Source organism: Chionomys nivalis, chromosome 1 (assembly GCF_950005125.1).
Source record: "Chionomys nivalis chromosome 1, mChiNiv1.1, whole genome shotgun sequence".
In the NCBI taxonomy this organism is placed as follows: Eukaryota; Metazoa; Chordata; class Mammalia; order Rodentia; family Cricetidae; genus Chionomys; species Chionomys nivalis.
Window position 1 is genome coordinate 45,904,330 of NC_080086.1, and position 19,441 is coordinate 45,923,770.

At 36.5% G+C, this 19,441-nt stretch overlaps 1 protein-coding gene across 3 annotated transcripts in view; it reads right to left on the minus strand.

The window, feature by feature from the left end:
* The window catches only part of LOC130873039 (contactin-6), a 370,643-nt gene that overhangs the window by 151,161 nt on the left and 200,041 nt on the right, over positions 1-19,441 (minus strand). For 2 of the 3 annotated variants that reach the window (XM_057767557.1, XM_057767564.1), the window contains one exon: positions 11,023-11,118. The exons of the other annotated variant lie outside the window; for it this stretch is intronic. In XM_057767557.1, coding sequence (XP_057623540.1) covers positions 11,023-11,118 — 96 coding nt within the window. The remainder of the gene's footprint in view (positions 1-11,022; positions 11,119-19,441) is intronic. 3 annotated transcript variants of the gene reach the window in all.

The following is a 19,441-nucleotide window of genomic DNA, read 5'->3' on the forward strand; positions in this document are numbered from 1 at the left end:
TATAAGAACCTAGACCCTGGAGCTATTCTTGACTTTCTCATATAATCTCAATCCAAATCTTTAGGAAATTGTTTCAATTATAACTTCTACACGCATACTGAAGATGGTCAGATATTATCTGTTAACCACAATCAAAGGTCTAAGTCCATTATCTGTCACCTCAATATTGTGATCAACAGATGATATTCTTCTTATAGAATAATAAAAATGGAAATCACAAAAAGTGGGTTTTTCTTCTTCTCAATTTAATTTAATATATTCTGATCTCATTCAGGAAACAAAGCAAAATTAAATGAAAGGACTTAAAGCATGGGATAAAACCATACTAGCTGAACATAGCAGACTGAGAACTCAAGAACAATGGCAATGGGTTTTTGATCCTACTGCACGTACTGGCTTTGTGGGAGTCTAGGCAGTTTGGATGCTCACCTTACTAGACCTGGATGGAGGTGGGTGGTCCTTGGACTTCCCACAGGGCAGGGAACCCTGATTGCTCTTAGGGCTGATGAGGGAGGGGGACTTGTTTGGGGGAGGGGGAGTAAAATGGGAGGCGGTGGCGGGGACGAGGCAGAAATCTTTAATAAATAAATAAATAAATTTAAAAAGAAACAAAAAATAAAGTGTTTCAAAGTAGGATTCTTTATTTTCAATGACACTGCTATGAATGATTTGGTATGTCCACATTGATGTTTCTCTTGTTCCTTTAATAAGCCATATGCAGTTCTAACATAGATCCTTGGCATATATAGTCATCTAAATTTTCTTTTCATAAAACTCTCTAATACGTTCATTTCTTTTCTAAAATTTCAATAGTCTTTTTTAAAACCTAAACAAGTTGCAGGAATTCCTACTATCTCCTATTCTCTGCTGTCTATTTTTCTTCTTCTCAATAAATGTTGTGATTTATATGAAAATCTTTACAATTTGTGAATCAAAAAGCTGCCTTTTTATCTCCAGTGTTCCCAAGGAAAATGGAAAAATCAAAAGCACTAATTACATTTAAAAATATTTAGTGAGTGTTAGCATGCTCAATAACTTTGTGGCATTATGAGTATGATGTTATCATGTTGCCTGTCTTTTGCATATTCAATGATATTTAGAAAATCAACAAGATAGACAAGCCATTATCCAAGCTAACTAAAAGGTAGAGAAAGAGAGAACATCCAAATTAACAAAATCAGAAATGAAAAGGGGAACATAGCAACAGACATGAGGAAATTCAGAGGTCATACTTTGAAAACTTGTACTTCATGAAATTAAATTAGAAAATCTAAAAGAAATAGACAACTTTCTTGATATGCACCACATACCTGGTGTGGGCTTCCTTCATTCTGTGTTGCTTTTATTGGTTAATGAATAAAGAAGCAGCCTTGGCCTGTTGATAGGGCAGAACTTAGGTAGGCAAGGAAGACAGAACTGAATACTGGGAGGAAAAAAGGTAGAGCCAGGAGAAGCCATGGATTCTCCACCTGAAACAGACGCTGGTTAGAATCTGGCCAGTAAGCCACAACCATGTGGCAATACACAGATTAATAGAAATGGGTTAAATTAAGATGTAAGAATTAGCTAATAAGAAGTTAGAGCTAATGGGCCAAGCAGTGGTTTAATTAATACAATTTCTATATGGTTATTTCAGGTCTGGGTGCCTGGTACGAACAAGTGGACCCTTTCCTACACATACCAAAACAAAATCAAGACCAGATAAACATTTTTTTTTTAAACGCTATAACTCCCAAGGAAATAGAAGCACTTGTTAAAGGCCTCCCAAACAAACAAACAAACAAAAAAAAAAAAAGGAAGAAGAAATACCCAGTACCAAATGGATATGTGGAATTCTACCAGAATATCAAAAAAGAGCTAATACCAATATTCAAATTGTTTAACACAAGAGAAACAGAAGGAAGATTAACAAATTTTTTATGAGTCCACAGTTATTCTGATACCCAAATCAAACAAAGATGCTTCGAAGAGAATTACAGACCAATCTACCTCATCAACATTGATGTAAAAACATTAATAAAAAATAATTACAAACCGAATCCAAAATTGCATAGAAAAAAATCATCCACAATGATATAGGAGACTTCATCCCACAGTTTAACATATGAAAATCTGCCAATGTAATCCACCATATAAATAAACTGAAAGAAAAATAAAGCGTGATTATCTCATTAAATGTTGAAAAAGGCTTTGACAAAATTCAACACCTCTACAGGAGAAAGGTCTTGGAGTGATCAGTAATATGAGGAACATACGGAAACACAAGAAAAGGTCTTGAAGTGATCAGAAATACAAGAAACATACTGAAACATAATAAAAGCAGTACAGAACCATTAACATCAAATTAAATGGAGAGAAACTCAAAAAGATTCAACTAAAATCATGAACAAAACTAGGCTGTTCACACTCTCCATATCTATTCATTATAGTACTGTAAGTTCTACCAGAGCACTAAGATAACAAAAGGTGACCAAAGAGATACTAATTGGGAAGAAAGTAGTCAAACTTTCACTATTTACAGATGATATGATAGTATACATAAGTGACCCTAAAATTCTTCCAATGATTTCCTACAGCTGAAATAAACCTTCAGTGATATAGCTGGATACAAGATTAACTCAAAAACTCAGTAGCCCTCTTCCATACAATTGATAATGTGAGAAAGAAATCAAGGAATCAATACTGTTTCCAATATATAAATAATATAAAATACCTTGGTGTAACTCTAACCAAACAAGTGACAGAGCTATATGACCAGAACTTTAAATCGTTTAAGAAAGAAATAGAAGACAATATCTGAAAATGAAAAGATCTCATATGTTCTTGAAGCAGTAGGATTAACACAGTAATAAGTGACAACTTAACCAAGTTCAATCTACAGTTTCAATGTAATCTCCATCAAAATCCCAACAGAATTCTTTAAAGAACTTAAAAGAACAATATTAAACCTCATATGGAAAAAAAAAAAAACCCAGGATAACTAAAACAATAAAGGAACTTCCAGAGGCATCACCAACCCTGACTTCAAGTTCTAATATGTGTGTATGTATGTGTGTGAATGCAGGTGAGGGTGTGGGTGCATGTTTGTATGCCTTGTGTGTGTTTTATTACTATACTAATAAAAATCAAGATATTGGCATAAAAACAGATAGGTAGATCAATGGAATTGAACTGAAGAATCTGATGTAAATTTACATACCTATGAATACCTGATTTTTGACAAAGAAGCCAAAATTATACAATGGAAAAAAGAAAGCATCTTCAACAGATTATACTGGTATAACTGGATGTCAATATGGAGAAGATTCCAAATAGAACCTTATCTTTCTCCACAAAACTTAAGTTCAACTGGGTCAAAGACATCAACATAAACCAAACTGAAACTGTTAGAAGAAAAACTAGAAGTTAGCTTTGAACACATTGTCACAGGAGACAACTTCCTAAATATAACAACAGTAGCACAAAACTGATGTCAACAATTAACAAATGAGACCTCCTAAAACTGAAAAGCTCTTGTAAGGAGAGCCTTCATCTAGTAACTAATGGAAGCAGATAGAGAGATCCACAGTCAAGCACTGGGCCAAGCTCTGACATTCCTATTGAAGAGAGGGAGGAGAAATTTTATGAATCAGGAGGTCAAGATCAGGACAGGGCAACCCACAGAGACAGCTGACCTGAGCTTGTAGGAACTCATGGACTCTAGACCATCAGCTACGGAGCCTGCATGACCCTCTGAATGTGGATGATACTTGTGTAGTTTGGTATGTCTGTTGATCTTCTAGCAGTGGTAACAGGGACCTGCTCATGTTGCTTGAGCTGGCTTTTGGGAACCTCTTTCCCATGCTGGATTACCCTGCCCAGCCTTGATGTATGGTGAGGAGCTTTGTCCTGCCTCAACTTTGATGTGTCATGTTTGTTTTGCTGATGCTCATGGGAGGCCTGCCTTTTTTGAATGGAGATGGAGGAGGAGTGGATGAAGAAGCAGGTAGATGCGAGGCAAGACAAGGGAATGGAAGGAGAGAAGGGAGGGGAAATGTGACCAGTATGTAAAAATAATGAAACAATAATTTAAAAATGTAAAAAAAAAATAAATCCACTATGTAGTGAAATGTTATGAACTCATAATACTCGCTCCATTGCTTCTCTAGTCCTGGATTTACAAGTGTGACTACAAAGATTGATAAGAGGGATGTATTCCCATATGTCTGCAAGATGTTCAGGGTTGATGGTAGCAAAGAACTTGTGGGAGTGGCCGGCCCATGACTGGTCTAACTTATGGCATACTCCCCAAGAAGGAGTGCACACCTGACACTGACTACATGACCAAGAACCAGAGGAGATCATCTCAGAGATCTAGGATAGAACTAACACAATTTGGAAAAAAAAGTGTCAATGAGATGATTCCTAAAGATATTCAACTATAATTGTAATCAGAAGGTTATCATCTAGCAACTGATGGGAGCAGATGCAGAGACCCACAGTCAAACACTAGACAAAGCCAGAGGAACACCACAGGAGAGGGAAGGAAAGATTATGAGTCAGAGTGATCAAAGACACCATAAGAACATGGCCCACAAAAGCAACTAAGCAAGGGTTATAGGGAATCACAGAAATTGCGATAAACACAGATTCTGAATGGGTTTATGCTAGACCCTCTGGATTTATGTTATGGTTATGTAGATTGCTGTTCTGGTGAGACTCCCAGTAATGGGAGTTGGGGCGTGTCTCTGATGTTTTATCTGTGCTTGGAACACTTTCCCTCCTACAGGGTTGTCCTGTGTCCAGCCATGGCACGTGGATTTTTACCAAGTCTTATTGTATCTTGTGAAGACATGTTCTTGGATTTCCCTGGGAGGCCTGTTCTTTTTTTTTGAAAGGAAACAGAATATGTTGATCTAGGGGACAGGGAATGTGGGGGTATGGACTAGGAGGAGTGGAAGAAGAGGAAACTGTGGTCAGAAAGTGTGAGAGAAGAAGAGAAATTTTTATGATTAAAAAAAGGTGTGATGAATGCATTGTGAATTGTTTGAACAAATACGCGAAAACCATTTTTATTTTTTCCAGAAACAGAAAACCCACCAACTAGGAGGAAGGGTCATGAACGTTTGGAATTTTTCTCAATGTAATTTTCTTCTCTCTATCTTTGTCTCTGTCTCTCTGTCTCTCTGTCTCTCTCTCTCTCTCACACACACACACACACACAATGCTGTTTTGAGTCATTCTTTGGAGTAATTTTCAATTTAAGTTAAACTGTCAACTACTTTATGACAGGAACACAAATATTAGGCTCACAAAACACAAAACAGTGCTGTTTTCTTCCCACAGGCACAGCTGATCTCAACCACTGGCACACATTCAATGATTCTATCAGAGAAATGGGACAGAAAAAAATAAATGATAGTTCCTTTAAAATAAACTAGAAATTCACAAATATTATGAAGGCAGAACTAAAAGGTCTATACCCCAAATCATAAGACAGATTCATTGTCTTCAATGGTGAAAACTATTATCTCATAGAAATGTTGATTTTTGATTTTTTTTTAAAATGTGGCTTATTTCTTTATTCTTTCATCTTAAAATAAACTGTCCTGTTTATTCACAAGTCTTGATGTGAAGAGGGCACCAGATCCCATTTTAGATGGTTATGAAGCACTATGTTGTTGCTGGGGATTGAACTCAGAACCTCAGGAAGAGCAGTCGGTACTCTTAACCTCTGAGACATCTCTCATTAGAGAACTACTCAGTGGTAAAAAAACAATGACATCTTGAATTTTGCATGCAAATGGCTGGAATTAGAAAACACTATCCTGAGTGAGGTAACTCAGACCCCCAAAAATGAATATGGTATGTACTCGTGCATAAGTAGATACTAGACAAAAACAAAAAACCTTGAGTCTATAGTTCATGGTCCTAAAGAAGCTAAGCAATAAGGCGAACCCAAAGAAAAACATATATAGACCCACCTGGGGATTAGAAACAGACAAGATTGCCTGGAAAAAAAGTGGAAGCATGGGTGTGGGGGGTAGAAGGTAGGGGAGAAAGGGAAAAGGAGAAGGGGAGGGTTGAGAAGAATTTAAGGGAATGAGATAGTTGAGATGGAGGAAGGACAGATATGAGAGCAAGGAAAGAGATATCTTGATTGAGGGAGTCATTATGGGGTTAGCAAGAAACCTGGCTCTAGAAAAATTCCCAGGAATCCACAAGGATAACTCCAGCTAAGACCCTAAGCAATGGAGGAGAGGGGTACCAAACTGTCCTAGCCCTGTAGTCAGACTGATGATTATCTTAAATATCACCATAAAATCTTTGTACAACAACAGATGGAAACAGAGGCAGAGAATCACATCTGAGCACTGGACTGAGCTCCCAAGGTCCAGTTGAAGAGTGGAAGAAGTGAGAATATGAGCAAAGAGGTCAAGACCATAAGGGGGTTCAGCCACTGAGACAGTCTGCCTGAGCTAATTGGAGCTCACCAACTCTAGCTGGACAGGGAGTGAACGAGCATGGGAACAAACTAGTGCATCTGAATGCGGCTGACAGTTAAGGCAGACTGAGGGGCCACTGACAGTGGCACCGGGATTTATCTCTACTGCATGTACTGGCTTTTTGGGATCCTGCTCTCTTTGGATGTATACCTTGCTCAACCTAGATGTAGTGGGGAGGGCCTTGGACTTTCTACAGATCTAGGTGCCTTGCCCTCTTTTAGGATTGGAGAGAGGAGGGTTTGTGGAGGGATTTGGAGGAAAGTAGGCAGTGGGAATTTGGATTGGTATTTTAAAGTAATAAAATAATAATAATAATAATAATAATAATAATAATAATAATAATAATAATAATATGCCCTAGGATGAATTAACAGAAACCTGCTGATGGGTACTTAAAAATAACGTCTATTAGTGGCATGTACCTTTAATCTCAACACTTGGGAGGCAGAGGCAAGCAGATCTCTGTGAGTTCAAGGCTAGCCTGGGTCTATAGATAGAATTCCAGGACAGGCTGAAAGCTACAGAGAAATCCTGTCTCTAACCAAAACAAAAAAAAACAAACAAACAAACAAAAAAAACCAATCAAACAATTGAACAATGAGAAATCACCTATTTATTTATATATTATGAGAGATAGAGATGTTTAGATACATATATGGGTGTACTTATGTATATATGTACATACATACATATAAACATATATACTTATCTTGCTCTCAAAATATATAAATAAACATATGTTTTAGAGAGAGAGAGAATGAATATATAGGCTATGTCATTTTGCCATTATGTTCATGACCCTAAACAAGCTCTTTATCTTTAAACATGTATTATCTTAGGAATATGTTTCAGAGACAAGAAACTTGCTGATACAGATATCATAAGATTAAATGAGACTGAATATTAAGATTAATAATGATTATAATAAAATATTAAGATTAATAAAAATCACTTCTGATTTTATTAAAATGTTCTATACTAAAATTATAGCTTAAATCATGATTATTTTCTTTATATGTGCAGGGGATGCTTTTTCATTTCACAGACCCATTCTTTGGTACAATAGCTTCAGCCTCCCTAAAATTCTCCCCATTTCCCCTAGAGAGATAGCATCTCTACACTTTTGGTTACTGCTAAATTTGGAAGAAAACATTCACAAAACATCAGTACGAGAGGTGAGTTTTCTTCTATTCATGCAAAAGGAATAATAACTTCTTAAACCTATCTGTTCAGTTGTAGGAATATCATAATTTATGTTCTATTGTTATATTGTCATGTTAGGTTAGATTATATTGTTATATCAGGTTAAATTCTTATGTTATATTATGCTGTGTTGTAATGCTACAGGAAGAAATTTCTCCCATGGGGATTCTTAAATATTGTCTTTCCATTCTCATAAAGACTCAAAAACAAACCAATGTACTAATCCACCAAAGTTTACACTCTGGAACCAATGAGTTTATTGTGTCCACTTAAGGAGTTTGAGTGTGAGTTTGTGGACAGGAGTAATGATGGCCTCAAAGTACAGGAAGGTCTACACCCAATGTAAACTGTAATGTACATGATGGCTACTGCATAGCAATGTAGGTAGAGTATCATTCTATTAAACTCCCCTGATTATGTGGTATATCACTGTGGGTACAACCTCAGTCCAGGCCATGTGCAATGAAGGCAAAGTTGTACACAAATGTTTAGGAACATTAACTGCAATATCAGATAAAGGACCAATAGGCTGTCACAAGCCCCTCCTTTCATGAAGTAATGTCAACAGTCCAGCCTTCATGATCTGTGGCAAATAGGCACAGCTAATCTCATGAAAATTGCAGCTGTTTTGGCTGAATGACTATGTTCTATAACACTTACATTGTTGTTATGTTATGCTATTAGTCAGCATTTATATGGAAACTCCATGAACTCTTTTTCATATCTTGTTTTCGGGCACAGACACTTTTGTTGACAGAAAGTCTTATAGAACTCAAACACGTTAAGTTTTTCGCTTGTGTTCTTAGAATGATCTTTATAAAACATATTTAAGTATATTTCAAATACTTCTATTTTTAAGAGATGATTTGAATATATTTTTGTGAACACACTAGAAGAACAATAAAACACACTCATATGCTAATAATATCAAAATTATTATAACTTTTCCCTTTATGTAGAAAGACTTTTTGCACATATTGTACTAGATGTGTGTGGACAGAAAGGCACGGAACTAACTTGTACATAATTTGTTTAAAAACCATCAGCCTTTATGACCTGCTGTCATTATGGAATCTATAACTGATTTCTAAGAGAAGCAATATTGATATCAGCACATAAGAATTAGAGTGATGTTGATTCATGGAAATAGACATACACACACAAAAACACAAAATAAATAAGATGAATATTTTATATTAGTTGAAAAAAATGTGCCAGGGGTTAGTGGCACATGCTTTTAATTCCAGCATGTGGGAGGCAGAGGCAGGTGGATATCTGTGAGTTCGAGACCAACTAATCTACAGAATAAGTTTCAAGATAGCCCAAGACTGATTCATAGAAAAACCCTTTCTCAAAAGAGAGAGAGAGAGAGAGAGAGAGAGAGAGAGAGAAAAGAAGAAGGAGAAGAAGGAGGAGGAGGAGAAAGGAGGAGGAGGAAGGAGGAGGAGGAGGAAGGAGGAGGAGGAAGGAGGAGAAAGGAGGAGGAGGAGGAAGGAGGAGGAGGAAGGAGGAGAAAGGAGGAGGAGGAGGAGGAATATAAAAGTGTCACATCTCAGCACAACTAACAAACCTTTTTGGAAAAGTAGCAGATAAAAGTCAATAACTTTCTTATAAGAGAAAAATAGAGAAAACAATTCCAATGGGGAAAAATTGCAAACAAATAGCAGACACTTAGGAAAACTCAAGGAAATAAAAAGTTCTTAATGAAAGTATGACCCCAAAGAAATATATAGCAAAAGCCATGTGAAGACACAAAGATATATTATGTTCTACTTCAAAGAATATTATTCCATCATAACTTTCCTCAAAGAGATAAATTTACTTTTGATCAATGATAAAATTTTCCAGGAGGAAATTGTTATGCTACCCAGGAAACATCATTGTCAGATATCCATGGAATGATTCTGATCATTGCCCATGGAAATAGACAAACTTGCATTCACTCCTATCTAAGAGTCTTGTTCCTTACAAAGTTCTTACTTTAATGTATTCAGTGTTATCCACTGATTTAGTTTCATAGGACTCATTATATGGCAGTGAGGCTTTTTTGCTTTAAAAGAATGTTTTAAAAGACTTTTTCCTTTAGTGTGTGTGTGTGTCTGGTTTACTCACAATTATTTTTATTTCTATCATCCATGATTAAACCAAGACTGAAAAATTTTCAACACCCCCAGGAATCTTTGAATATAGTCAAAGTACCAAAGGACCTAGTGTTTCCTTATTTTTCAATGCCAGATATTGTTACAAGAATAGAATTTTCCATAAGGTCAAGAAAGAAAAAAAAAGACACTATCCAAATCATAAGCAATGTTCGTGTGCACTTTACAAGAATATAACTTGATGCTGAGACAGCATTGTGAGCATAGCAGCTCTCTAACACCTTAGGTAAACATATTTTTTAGGAGTGAGGGAAAATATATTGTTAGCTTCTAATTAGGTTCTTTTGCTTTTTGTGCTGGCACATCACAAAGGTGATATAAAATGAAAATAATAATAATATATTTTAGATACTTATAAAGAAGATTCAGTTTAACATTAGAAGTACAAATTTGCTTTTTATCTTAAAAGAATATGTTTGATCTTTTTAAGAACTCTCCCATTTTAGTATGGAAGCTAATATGAATAGGCAGTATGAATATCTGGGATGCCTACATGGGACAATTTCCAGTAGACTCTGCTTAAAACCTTTTAGCTTAAAACATAAAAAAATGAAATAATTTTAGTTTTCATTTTTATTAAGGTACATTATATAAGTCAAATTAATTTAGATATAAAACACTGTTAATAATGTTTGCCTAATTCTATGTAAGACGAAGCTGAATTTCAGAGTTCATTCACATATGCATTGTCCTGAGTGATGGGTCATAGCATCAGATCATGTACTCAGTTTTATAGCAGGTCCAACACCAGCACTGTTTAGAGCTCCCAGCTTCATCTTGTCAGGGACATATTTGTCCAGTAGTTATAAGAAGAGATTTGTTTTGTTTTGCTGTGTTTTGTTTTGTTTATTTTTTTAAGACAGAGTTTCTCTGTTAGCTTATGAAGCCTGTCCTGTAACTTGCTCTGTAGGCTGGCCTCAAACTCAGATATATCTACCTGTCTCTGCCTCCATAGTGCTGGGATTAAAAGCATGAGCCACCACTGCCCAGCTATGAAGAATATTTTAAATAAAAACATTAGATTGCAGGACTGTCTAGATGGCTGATGGACTTCCTGCACCTTTCTCAGATTCTATGAATGTAGGTGAAATGTCAGGTATTCTAGGATGCTGTGTGCCTCCTTCACTTTCCGATGGAGCCCAAGAATTGGCTGACACAAACTACCCACAACATACCTCCAAAGTGTGGTGGTGGGCCACAGAGGAGCACCACACCTTGACCTTCTCGGACAGACACTGTGCTTCTGGTTTTGGTTTCAAAGTCTTCAATATCTTGGAAAACAAAGAAAACAGATTTAGAATTCCTTACTTTTCAGAGTTTCATAAGAATCTGGAAGTCTTAAAAGGAACTTACTTTGATTGTTATGAGCAGCAGATACTCATATTTAGCTGAAGAATATGGAGCTAATGGATAATTTACTGTGATTTATTCAAAAAGTCTTTCTGTCTTTCATTTAGATATAATTCAGTAAAGATTGTGATAAACACATTTGTTATGGCTACTCACTATGTTTGCTTTTATTCTCTCAGACAGTTTGTAAGCCAACAGTTGGTCGTCTAAGCATAGCTCATACTTAATATGTCCGGCCAAAGTGTATTTAAAAGTGTATGCTTGCTGGATAGTGGTGACTCATGCCTTTAATCCCAACACTCAGAAGGTAGAGTCAGGTGGATTTCTGTGAGTTCAAGGCCATCCTGATCTATTGAAAGAGTTCCAGGACAGCCAGAACTCTTAAACAGAGAAGCCTGTCTTGAAAAACCAACCAACCAACCAACCAACCAACCAACCAACCAACCAACCAACAAACATACATACATACATACATACATACATACATACATACATACATAAATAATAAATACATAATGGTTATGCAGCCAATATGCTAAAGTCTGCCTTTTTAGATTAATGGCTGCTGTTTCACAGTTAAAGAATGTCTCAGATTTATGTTATAACAGCCTGAGAAACAAAGCTGTCGTTGACAGGACCTGTGAGAAAGCATATCCTCTACTGTCTACATTCTCTCAGAAAGCTGTTTCTCTAAGTTATTTGAGATGTGTGATTTGATTCCCTACATTGAGGAAGTCTAAAAATTCAGAAATGGGTGAAACCTTCATAAACCATGGAGCTAATGATTAAATCTCTCAACATTCCTAGAAAAAGTAAACAAACCTGCAGTAATGGGCAAATGCTCAATTCCTTCTGAACATCAATGTCTTCATCTGTAAAATACATCATCCAACCATCTCTTCATGCATTCATTCATTCATTCTCTCAATCACTCACACACTCATTTAGTAAACTGATTCACTTGCTGAAGGATAAGAATGTTGTTTAAGTGCAGGAGCTATATTTGTAATGATAATTAATAGCAAAGGTATGACTTATTGTTATTTTGCTGAGCATCTAAAAGGAAAATCAGATTTACCAAATAAAAGTACATTGTTAACAAAGTATGACCATTTGGAAACAGAATTTTCTGTCTGTGAGGATCTATTCTCAATTTTTCAGTAGTAGCAGGGTTGAAATCAAACATACTTATCTAATTAGATGATGATTCATTCTCCAGACTTCTTTGTAGGCATATATATATATATGTATATATATATATTTTATATATATATATATATGTGTATATAATATTTTTTTCAAACATAAAAATAACAGTTCCTGTGTTTGAGACTGCAACTCTACAAACATTCAAGGTTCCTTCTCACTCAACTTCACTAACTCTTGACACACCAATAAAACAAAATCCAAGCTACTTCCATTCAAAAGTTACTTTCCAGCCATGAAAGATTTACTATTATGTGGCTACTTAAGAGACTTTGTGACAAGTTGTGCCCATTGCTCTTGGTTACCCAGCATGACCACATGGTAAGACCCTACTGCTGAAGACACCCCTCGCTTTTCTTACAGGACGTAGAGAAATCAACCTTGACCTGACTACAAAACTCTTCTTCCTCCCACAAAGCTTACACAGTGCCAGGGTTTGCTATGAAGACGGTTAAGGGAGAAAAGATATCAGTGGTCTTACAGGATGCTTGAATCTACATGTTAAAATACTGACCTCCCTGGCAAAATGTACTGAATTGGTGCGATACTGAAAATGTACTTATTGGCATGTCAATTGGATATGAGAGGACATTTCATTCCAGGTACTATAAATCTGATCAAAAACCATGTCTGGACAGATCATAGGCCTTAATGGAGAAACCTACTGTTTTTGCTTTGATAAACACTCATGATGTCAAACTATCTTCTAAACTTTTCTTGATACCATAGACTTGTGTTTCTTTCAGTTTTAGCCAAAGAAGAATTTTTGGTAATGGGTAGTAGTTAATGCAGAACCTCATACCTGGTTTGAGTGCCAAGTATAAATAACTCGAAACACTCAGTTGTGGGTGCATCATATATCAACCTTCCCACACTAAGCTCTGGGATCTTCATGGTTTAGAGGTGGAAGAGAGCTAAGACATAAAGACTTCTTGATACTTGATATAACATGTTTATTACACATCAAATCACAGCACCGTGCTTACTACACAAAATCAAACTAGTCAAAAGTCCAGCATGAATCAAGAACTACAGGTAATTGATGCTGCTGAGGGAAGGAGAATCGCTCTGCTTTGGGGATGTCATACTGGGAGGTGGCTCAAGTCCAAGTGATGGCCACACACCCATGTGCCTATGTACAGCCGTAACTGGACTCTATGTATTATTAACAAAAAATAATAAAATGAAAAGAAGCTTAGTCGGAGATGGACTGGCGGCTCTCTAGGAGGAGGTGGACAGTGGAAATGATGGACGAATATGATCACTATATGTTGTATAAATATATGGCACATTAAAAATTAGTTTAATTATTTTTAAAGTAGGTTGTATGGATCAAAACTGCAAGTTCTATTGTGCTTGAGGCGTTTATTGAGTGATCTCTTTATTACTGTAATTTAACCTTTTACCTTCAGACATCCTTCAAAGGAAATGAAGAAAGCACAGATCTAATATAGCATAAGAGGACCAAGCTTGGCTATGTCAGGGAAGGGAGACTATTCCTTCCATAAATAAAAATAAATGAGACTAAAGTTCTAGATGCTCAGACTTCATAGTGCAAAGAAGCCACTTCTGCTGTCATTCTGCAGACAATTTGGGTTCTGAAATTAATATTCATATGGACTCTACTAAAATAAAAGAAGAATATTTGGTTAAAAGTAATAATAAATCATCTTAGAAATCATACACACTTCAATTAATCAGAAAGAAGCTATCAATTCAGAGCAGACTGATTTGGAAAATACATAAAGTACGCATGGTAGTGTGTACCTGTAATTTCAAAACCGAGAAGACACTTAAAGGAGAATCACAAGATAGACTTAGCTGCCTAAAACTCCTGTCCCAAATAAAAACAAATTTCTTAATATCATATTGTTAAACAATAGGAGAGAGACATGTTTCTGAATAAATCTATACTACTACTGAATTGTAAAAGAAATAAAATAAGAACATACATATGACATATAAGCAACTTAATAAACTGTTACAAAGTATCTTATAAAAGGGATATTTTAAAAACCTTTCGTATTGTTTATACTAGAAGATTATCTGAGGTATGTCAGTTCCTTCATGAACATTTTGTAGCCCCTGTGTACTTGACATTAGAGTATGTTTTAAGGTTGTTTAAAGTTCCACTATAGTATGATCTAAAAAGTTATACGTATTATAACAAATAAGATGTTATAGTAGTGACATGTAGTCTTTGTAACATCTCATCCATGGATAGGGGAAGGTAAAGTATAGCTGTATAAGAAGAGGATTTATGAACAAATAAATTACTTAAAGCTATATTAACAAATATGGAGTGACACTCTAATTTTTAATATGAAGCATTTAACAAATATGTCTCTAGATTTAAATACTGAAAACATGAACTGTTCATAGATGGAGTAACAATGAGATAAGAGGAAGTAATAAGAGAAAGATAAAGGGCCAAGAGAAAATACTGAATGAGCAATGAAGATGTAAAAAAAGTTTAGACAGAAATTGTTCATCATATGTGATATTGGGAAAACAAATTTAGTGACATTTTCAGACAAAACCAACTGTAGATAAGGGCTTGTGGTTCAGAGGCACAAAATTCAACTCTTCAGAGCAAGCTGGCAACAAGAGGGAAGATTTATGAAGAACATGGAAGGTGTTGGAGAACGCTACTGATTAGTTTGTTGGCTAAGATAGACGAGCTATCAAAGGGCATGTGGAGGGACAGCCCTTTGTAAGAAAATGGAATCAGGACAAGTGATCTGGGTGTGGATATAAAATGGACTACAGAGAATAAAATTTTGAATAGTCCAAATCTCCAGATGAAATTGGAAAGGGAATATTTGCTAGTTTATTTGCGAGGACAGAAAATGCAAGAAACAATTGTAGAGTTTGCGTGTCCGGTTGGTACGATGAATACTCAGACCAGCTCAAGAACAACAGTTATATTTTTTAATAACTGAAAGAAGTGGAACTCACGCTAACCGAGTTAGAGATCCAAAACCCGAAATGGTCCAGCAAGCACAGCATAGAGAGTGCGTGCACCTTTCTCTCCTGTTTTTCTACCTAGGCAGCCACACCCTAGCCAGATGTGATTGGCTGAGCTTCCCCATCAAACATTATGTAGTTAGTACTTTTGCTGTGGAACTACATTACTTCCTAAATAAATATTTGTTTTGGTTTTCAGAATGTAAAGTCCTGGGTTCAGAGAAATAGATTCATGAGACATGTTATGTGATTAGTAACGCATCTGTTCTTAACGTTTTAACATTCATGCATGTGCAGGTGGGCAGACATGAGATTGAGCATACACATGGAGACTAGAGGACACACTCAAGTGTCACTCTCCAGACACTATCTCTCATCAACCTATAGCTCACCTGAGTCAAGTTTAGCTGACCAGTAAATCCCAGGAGCATATCTCCTATCCAGAGATGGGCTTATAAGTATGAGTCATCAGTTCTGGCTTTATTTACAGGGTTTCTAGTGAAGAACCTCAGGCCCTCACATTCACAGTCACAAGGCAAATATATTAACCATTCTCTCTAGCACCTGATTCAGACTGTTTGAAATGAAAACTTTCCCCAAGATGTAATTTGTTTATCTCCATAATTGGACCTGTTTCTCCATTTGCTCTTAATCAACAGTCATTAGTTGTGTACGACCAGAGGATCTGGCAAGGCTGGCATGCTATTTGTGCAGTGTTATTTAATCAAATTCATTTGATTTCCTTTTTGGTTATAAAAAAAACTGAGAGATATTCATGTATGTTGGTGCCATCAATACAAACTAATATGATTAGGGTCACAGTTCAGTGGTAAAAACAAGAATGTTGGGTTCAAATTTCAGCACTGATAAAAGAAAGCTATTGACTTAAACTGTGTGTTCTGTGAGATTTGCCTTTATATTTTTTTAAATAAAATATTACTTAACTATATTTCAAAATAAACAGTCAATAGATAGACCTATTGTTTCTATTTCTTATAGCCCCAAGAGGTGATTAATCTGAATATTTTTATCCCTCTTTATTATTATATTTGAAAGAGATCATTAAATTATCATTCATTTTTAGTGGTCACAGGAAGAAAAACCCTGTCAATGTAAGTGATGAGAAACTGAAGGGCGGAGTGATATTAGGACACTTTTGATTGAATGCTCCTAGTGTCAAATTGTCAGCCTCTTAAGCCCAGAGACATGGGTCAGGTTTTGAGGGTTAATCAGAATTCATTATGACCATGATGAGAAGACCCCTTATTTCTTAACCATTTCTTTTCTATTGCAGGTAAATGTCATCCATTGGTAACATAATTTTTCTAAGATCTTTGTGATTACAACAGGGTTCCTATTAGCAACACAAGAAAATCACCTACTCTCAAAAAGTCGCACAAACCCTGGGAGCTATCAAAACACAGTTTTTGCAAAATGTCACTAGTTCATCGATTTCAATTCATAATTCTGATATTAAAACTGTTTAGTAGCACATAGATCATAATCAAGACATAATTATTCACACTAGGTGCCCCTTACAGGAATCTCCTTTTATCAGGATCTATTTTTCTGTATCCAGTCTGTGTTTCAAATATCTTTCTGCCATCTAAAATCACAATTTAGTTGAGATAAAACTTGCAGCAAGAGCCAATGAATTTACGTAGCAATAAGAGGATACAACAAATATTTTCTTTGCTATATAATACCTTTAAAATGTTTACATGTATCTCTCTCCAATTTCTAATTTTACCCTATTTTTTTTTTTTTGCTTAAGAGAAAAATAGCTTACTGTGAGATTGTTCCCTGAGATCGTCTTGAATTCTTTAACATTTTGAGATATTCCCATAAACCACAAAGGTGACCTGTACAGGCTGTCCTTGTGTTCAGGGTTTAAGTCCTGCAGTGCTGGTGGCTGTTAAAGACCTCAATTGTTGAGGTTGCTTTCATTAAGCTATTCTGATGACCATAGCTTACAGGGCCCTGTGGTTTTATTGCCTTATTTTTTTGGTGGAAGTTTTTGGCAGAAACATAGCAAAAATGCAGTCACAAACAAGACTCTGTTCCAAAGGCCAGCAGGAAGTGCCCGAGAGTGGCCCATAAAATGAGCTTTAAAGAATTACTGGGCCATATGCTCTCTCATAGAACCACCATGGTACAGTAGAGGGACAAGAGATAAAAAAAAAGTCCTTAAAATGAAGTCCATGCAATGTTAAGAATTCCAACATTCAATTGTAAAGAGAATACATCTTTGCAGCTGTCACATGTAGGAATGCATCTCAACTTAATTAAAGCAAGAAACTGTGCCTTTGATGCCAAGTCCTGAGGATCACATTCAGAAGATGCGGTGGCTGTGCCAGCTTCTGACACCAAAGGGGGCCAATGACTTGCCAACTCTCATAAGCTTGAAGGAAGGCAATGAGTACCTAGGGCCCATCAGCCAGATAACACTTAAACTTTTGAGGATAAGGCAAACTATATTTTCACCAGAAAAAAAAATGTCCACATGGGTTGCAAAACAGTACAGGTTATTGTTAAAAATTTCAATAACATATCTTCACCATTTAAGATGGAAAAAAAATCATTTAACACTGTGTTTCTCTTATTTTCCTCTCTTATTTATAGATCAAGGATAGCTACCATGGACCACAAACCCTTATGAGAACAGTCAATGAACCCTCCTAACTGTCTGTAATGCATTTGAAACTGGCTCACACACTGAGCTGAGAAGGAAGCTGAGGCTGAAAGGCTCATTTGTTCCTAGGCGTCAGGTCAGGAGTGTGCTTCCTGAACTCATGTTCTGAACACATGATGTTCTGTGCTGCTGCTGCTGCTGCTGCAGATGTCAGGTGGAATCTCTCTGTTAAGACATTAACGTCTCCCTGGACACCTGCGAACCCCTATAGAGTCAAGTTTCTTTCCAACCCTAAGATGGGTCCCTTAGTTAGGATATATACTTCGCTGCTCCCGTATCCTCCCTTCCTATATCCTAACCATCCCAATCCCCCGAGCTCCTCCCAACCTCCCCTTCTCATGTTTCTCATCCCATTTCCCCTTTGCCCCTTGCCACCTCCCCCGCAAGTTCCCAGTTATTGCCCTGCAATCTTGTCTACTTCCCCTCTCCAGGCAGATGACTATATGATTTTCTTTGGGTTCACTGTCTTATTTAGCTTCTCTAGGATCACAAATTATAAGCTCAATGTCCTTTATTTATGGCTAGAATCCGATTATGAGTGAGTACATCCCATGTTCCTCTTTTTGGGACTGGGATACCTCACTCAGGATAGTGTTTTCTATTTCCATCTATTTGCACGCAAAATTCGAGAAGTCATTGTTTTTTACCGCTGAGTAGTACTCTAATATGTATGTATTCCACACTTTCTTCATCCATTCCTCCATTGAAGGGCATCTAGGTTGTTTCCAGGTTTTAGCTATTACAAACAATGCTGCTATGAACATAGTTGAAGAGATACTTTTGTCATTTGATGGGGCATCTCTTGGGTATATTCCCAATAGTGGTATTACTGGATCTTGGGGTAGGTTGATCCCAAATTTCCTGAGAAATCGCCACACTGATTTCCAAAGTGGTTGCACAAGTTTGCATTCCCACCAGCAATGAATGAGTGTGCCCCTTTCTCCACAACCTCTCCAGCAAAGGCTATCATTGGTGTTTTTGATTTTAGCCATTCTGACAGGTGTAAGATGGTATCTCAAAGTTGTTTTAATTTGCATTTCCCTTATCGCTAAGGAGGTTGAGCATGACTTTAAGTGTCTTTTGGCCATTTGAATTTCTTCTGTTGAGAATTCTCTGTTCAGTTCAGTGCCCCATTTTTTATTGGGTTCATTAGCATTTTAAAGTCTAGTTTCTTGAGTTCTTTATATATTTTGGAGATCAGACCTTTGTCTGTTGCAGGGTTGGTGAAGATCTTCTCCCAGTCAGTGGGTTGCCTTTTTGTCTTAGTGACAGTGTCCTTTGCTTTACAGAAGCTACTCAGTTTCAGGAGGTCCCATTTATTCAATGTTGTCCTTAATGTCTGTGCTGCTGGGGATAAACGTAGGAAGTGATCTCCTGTA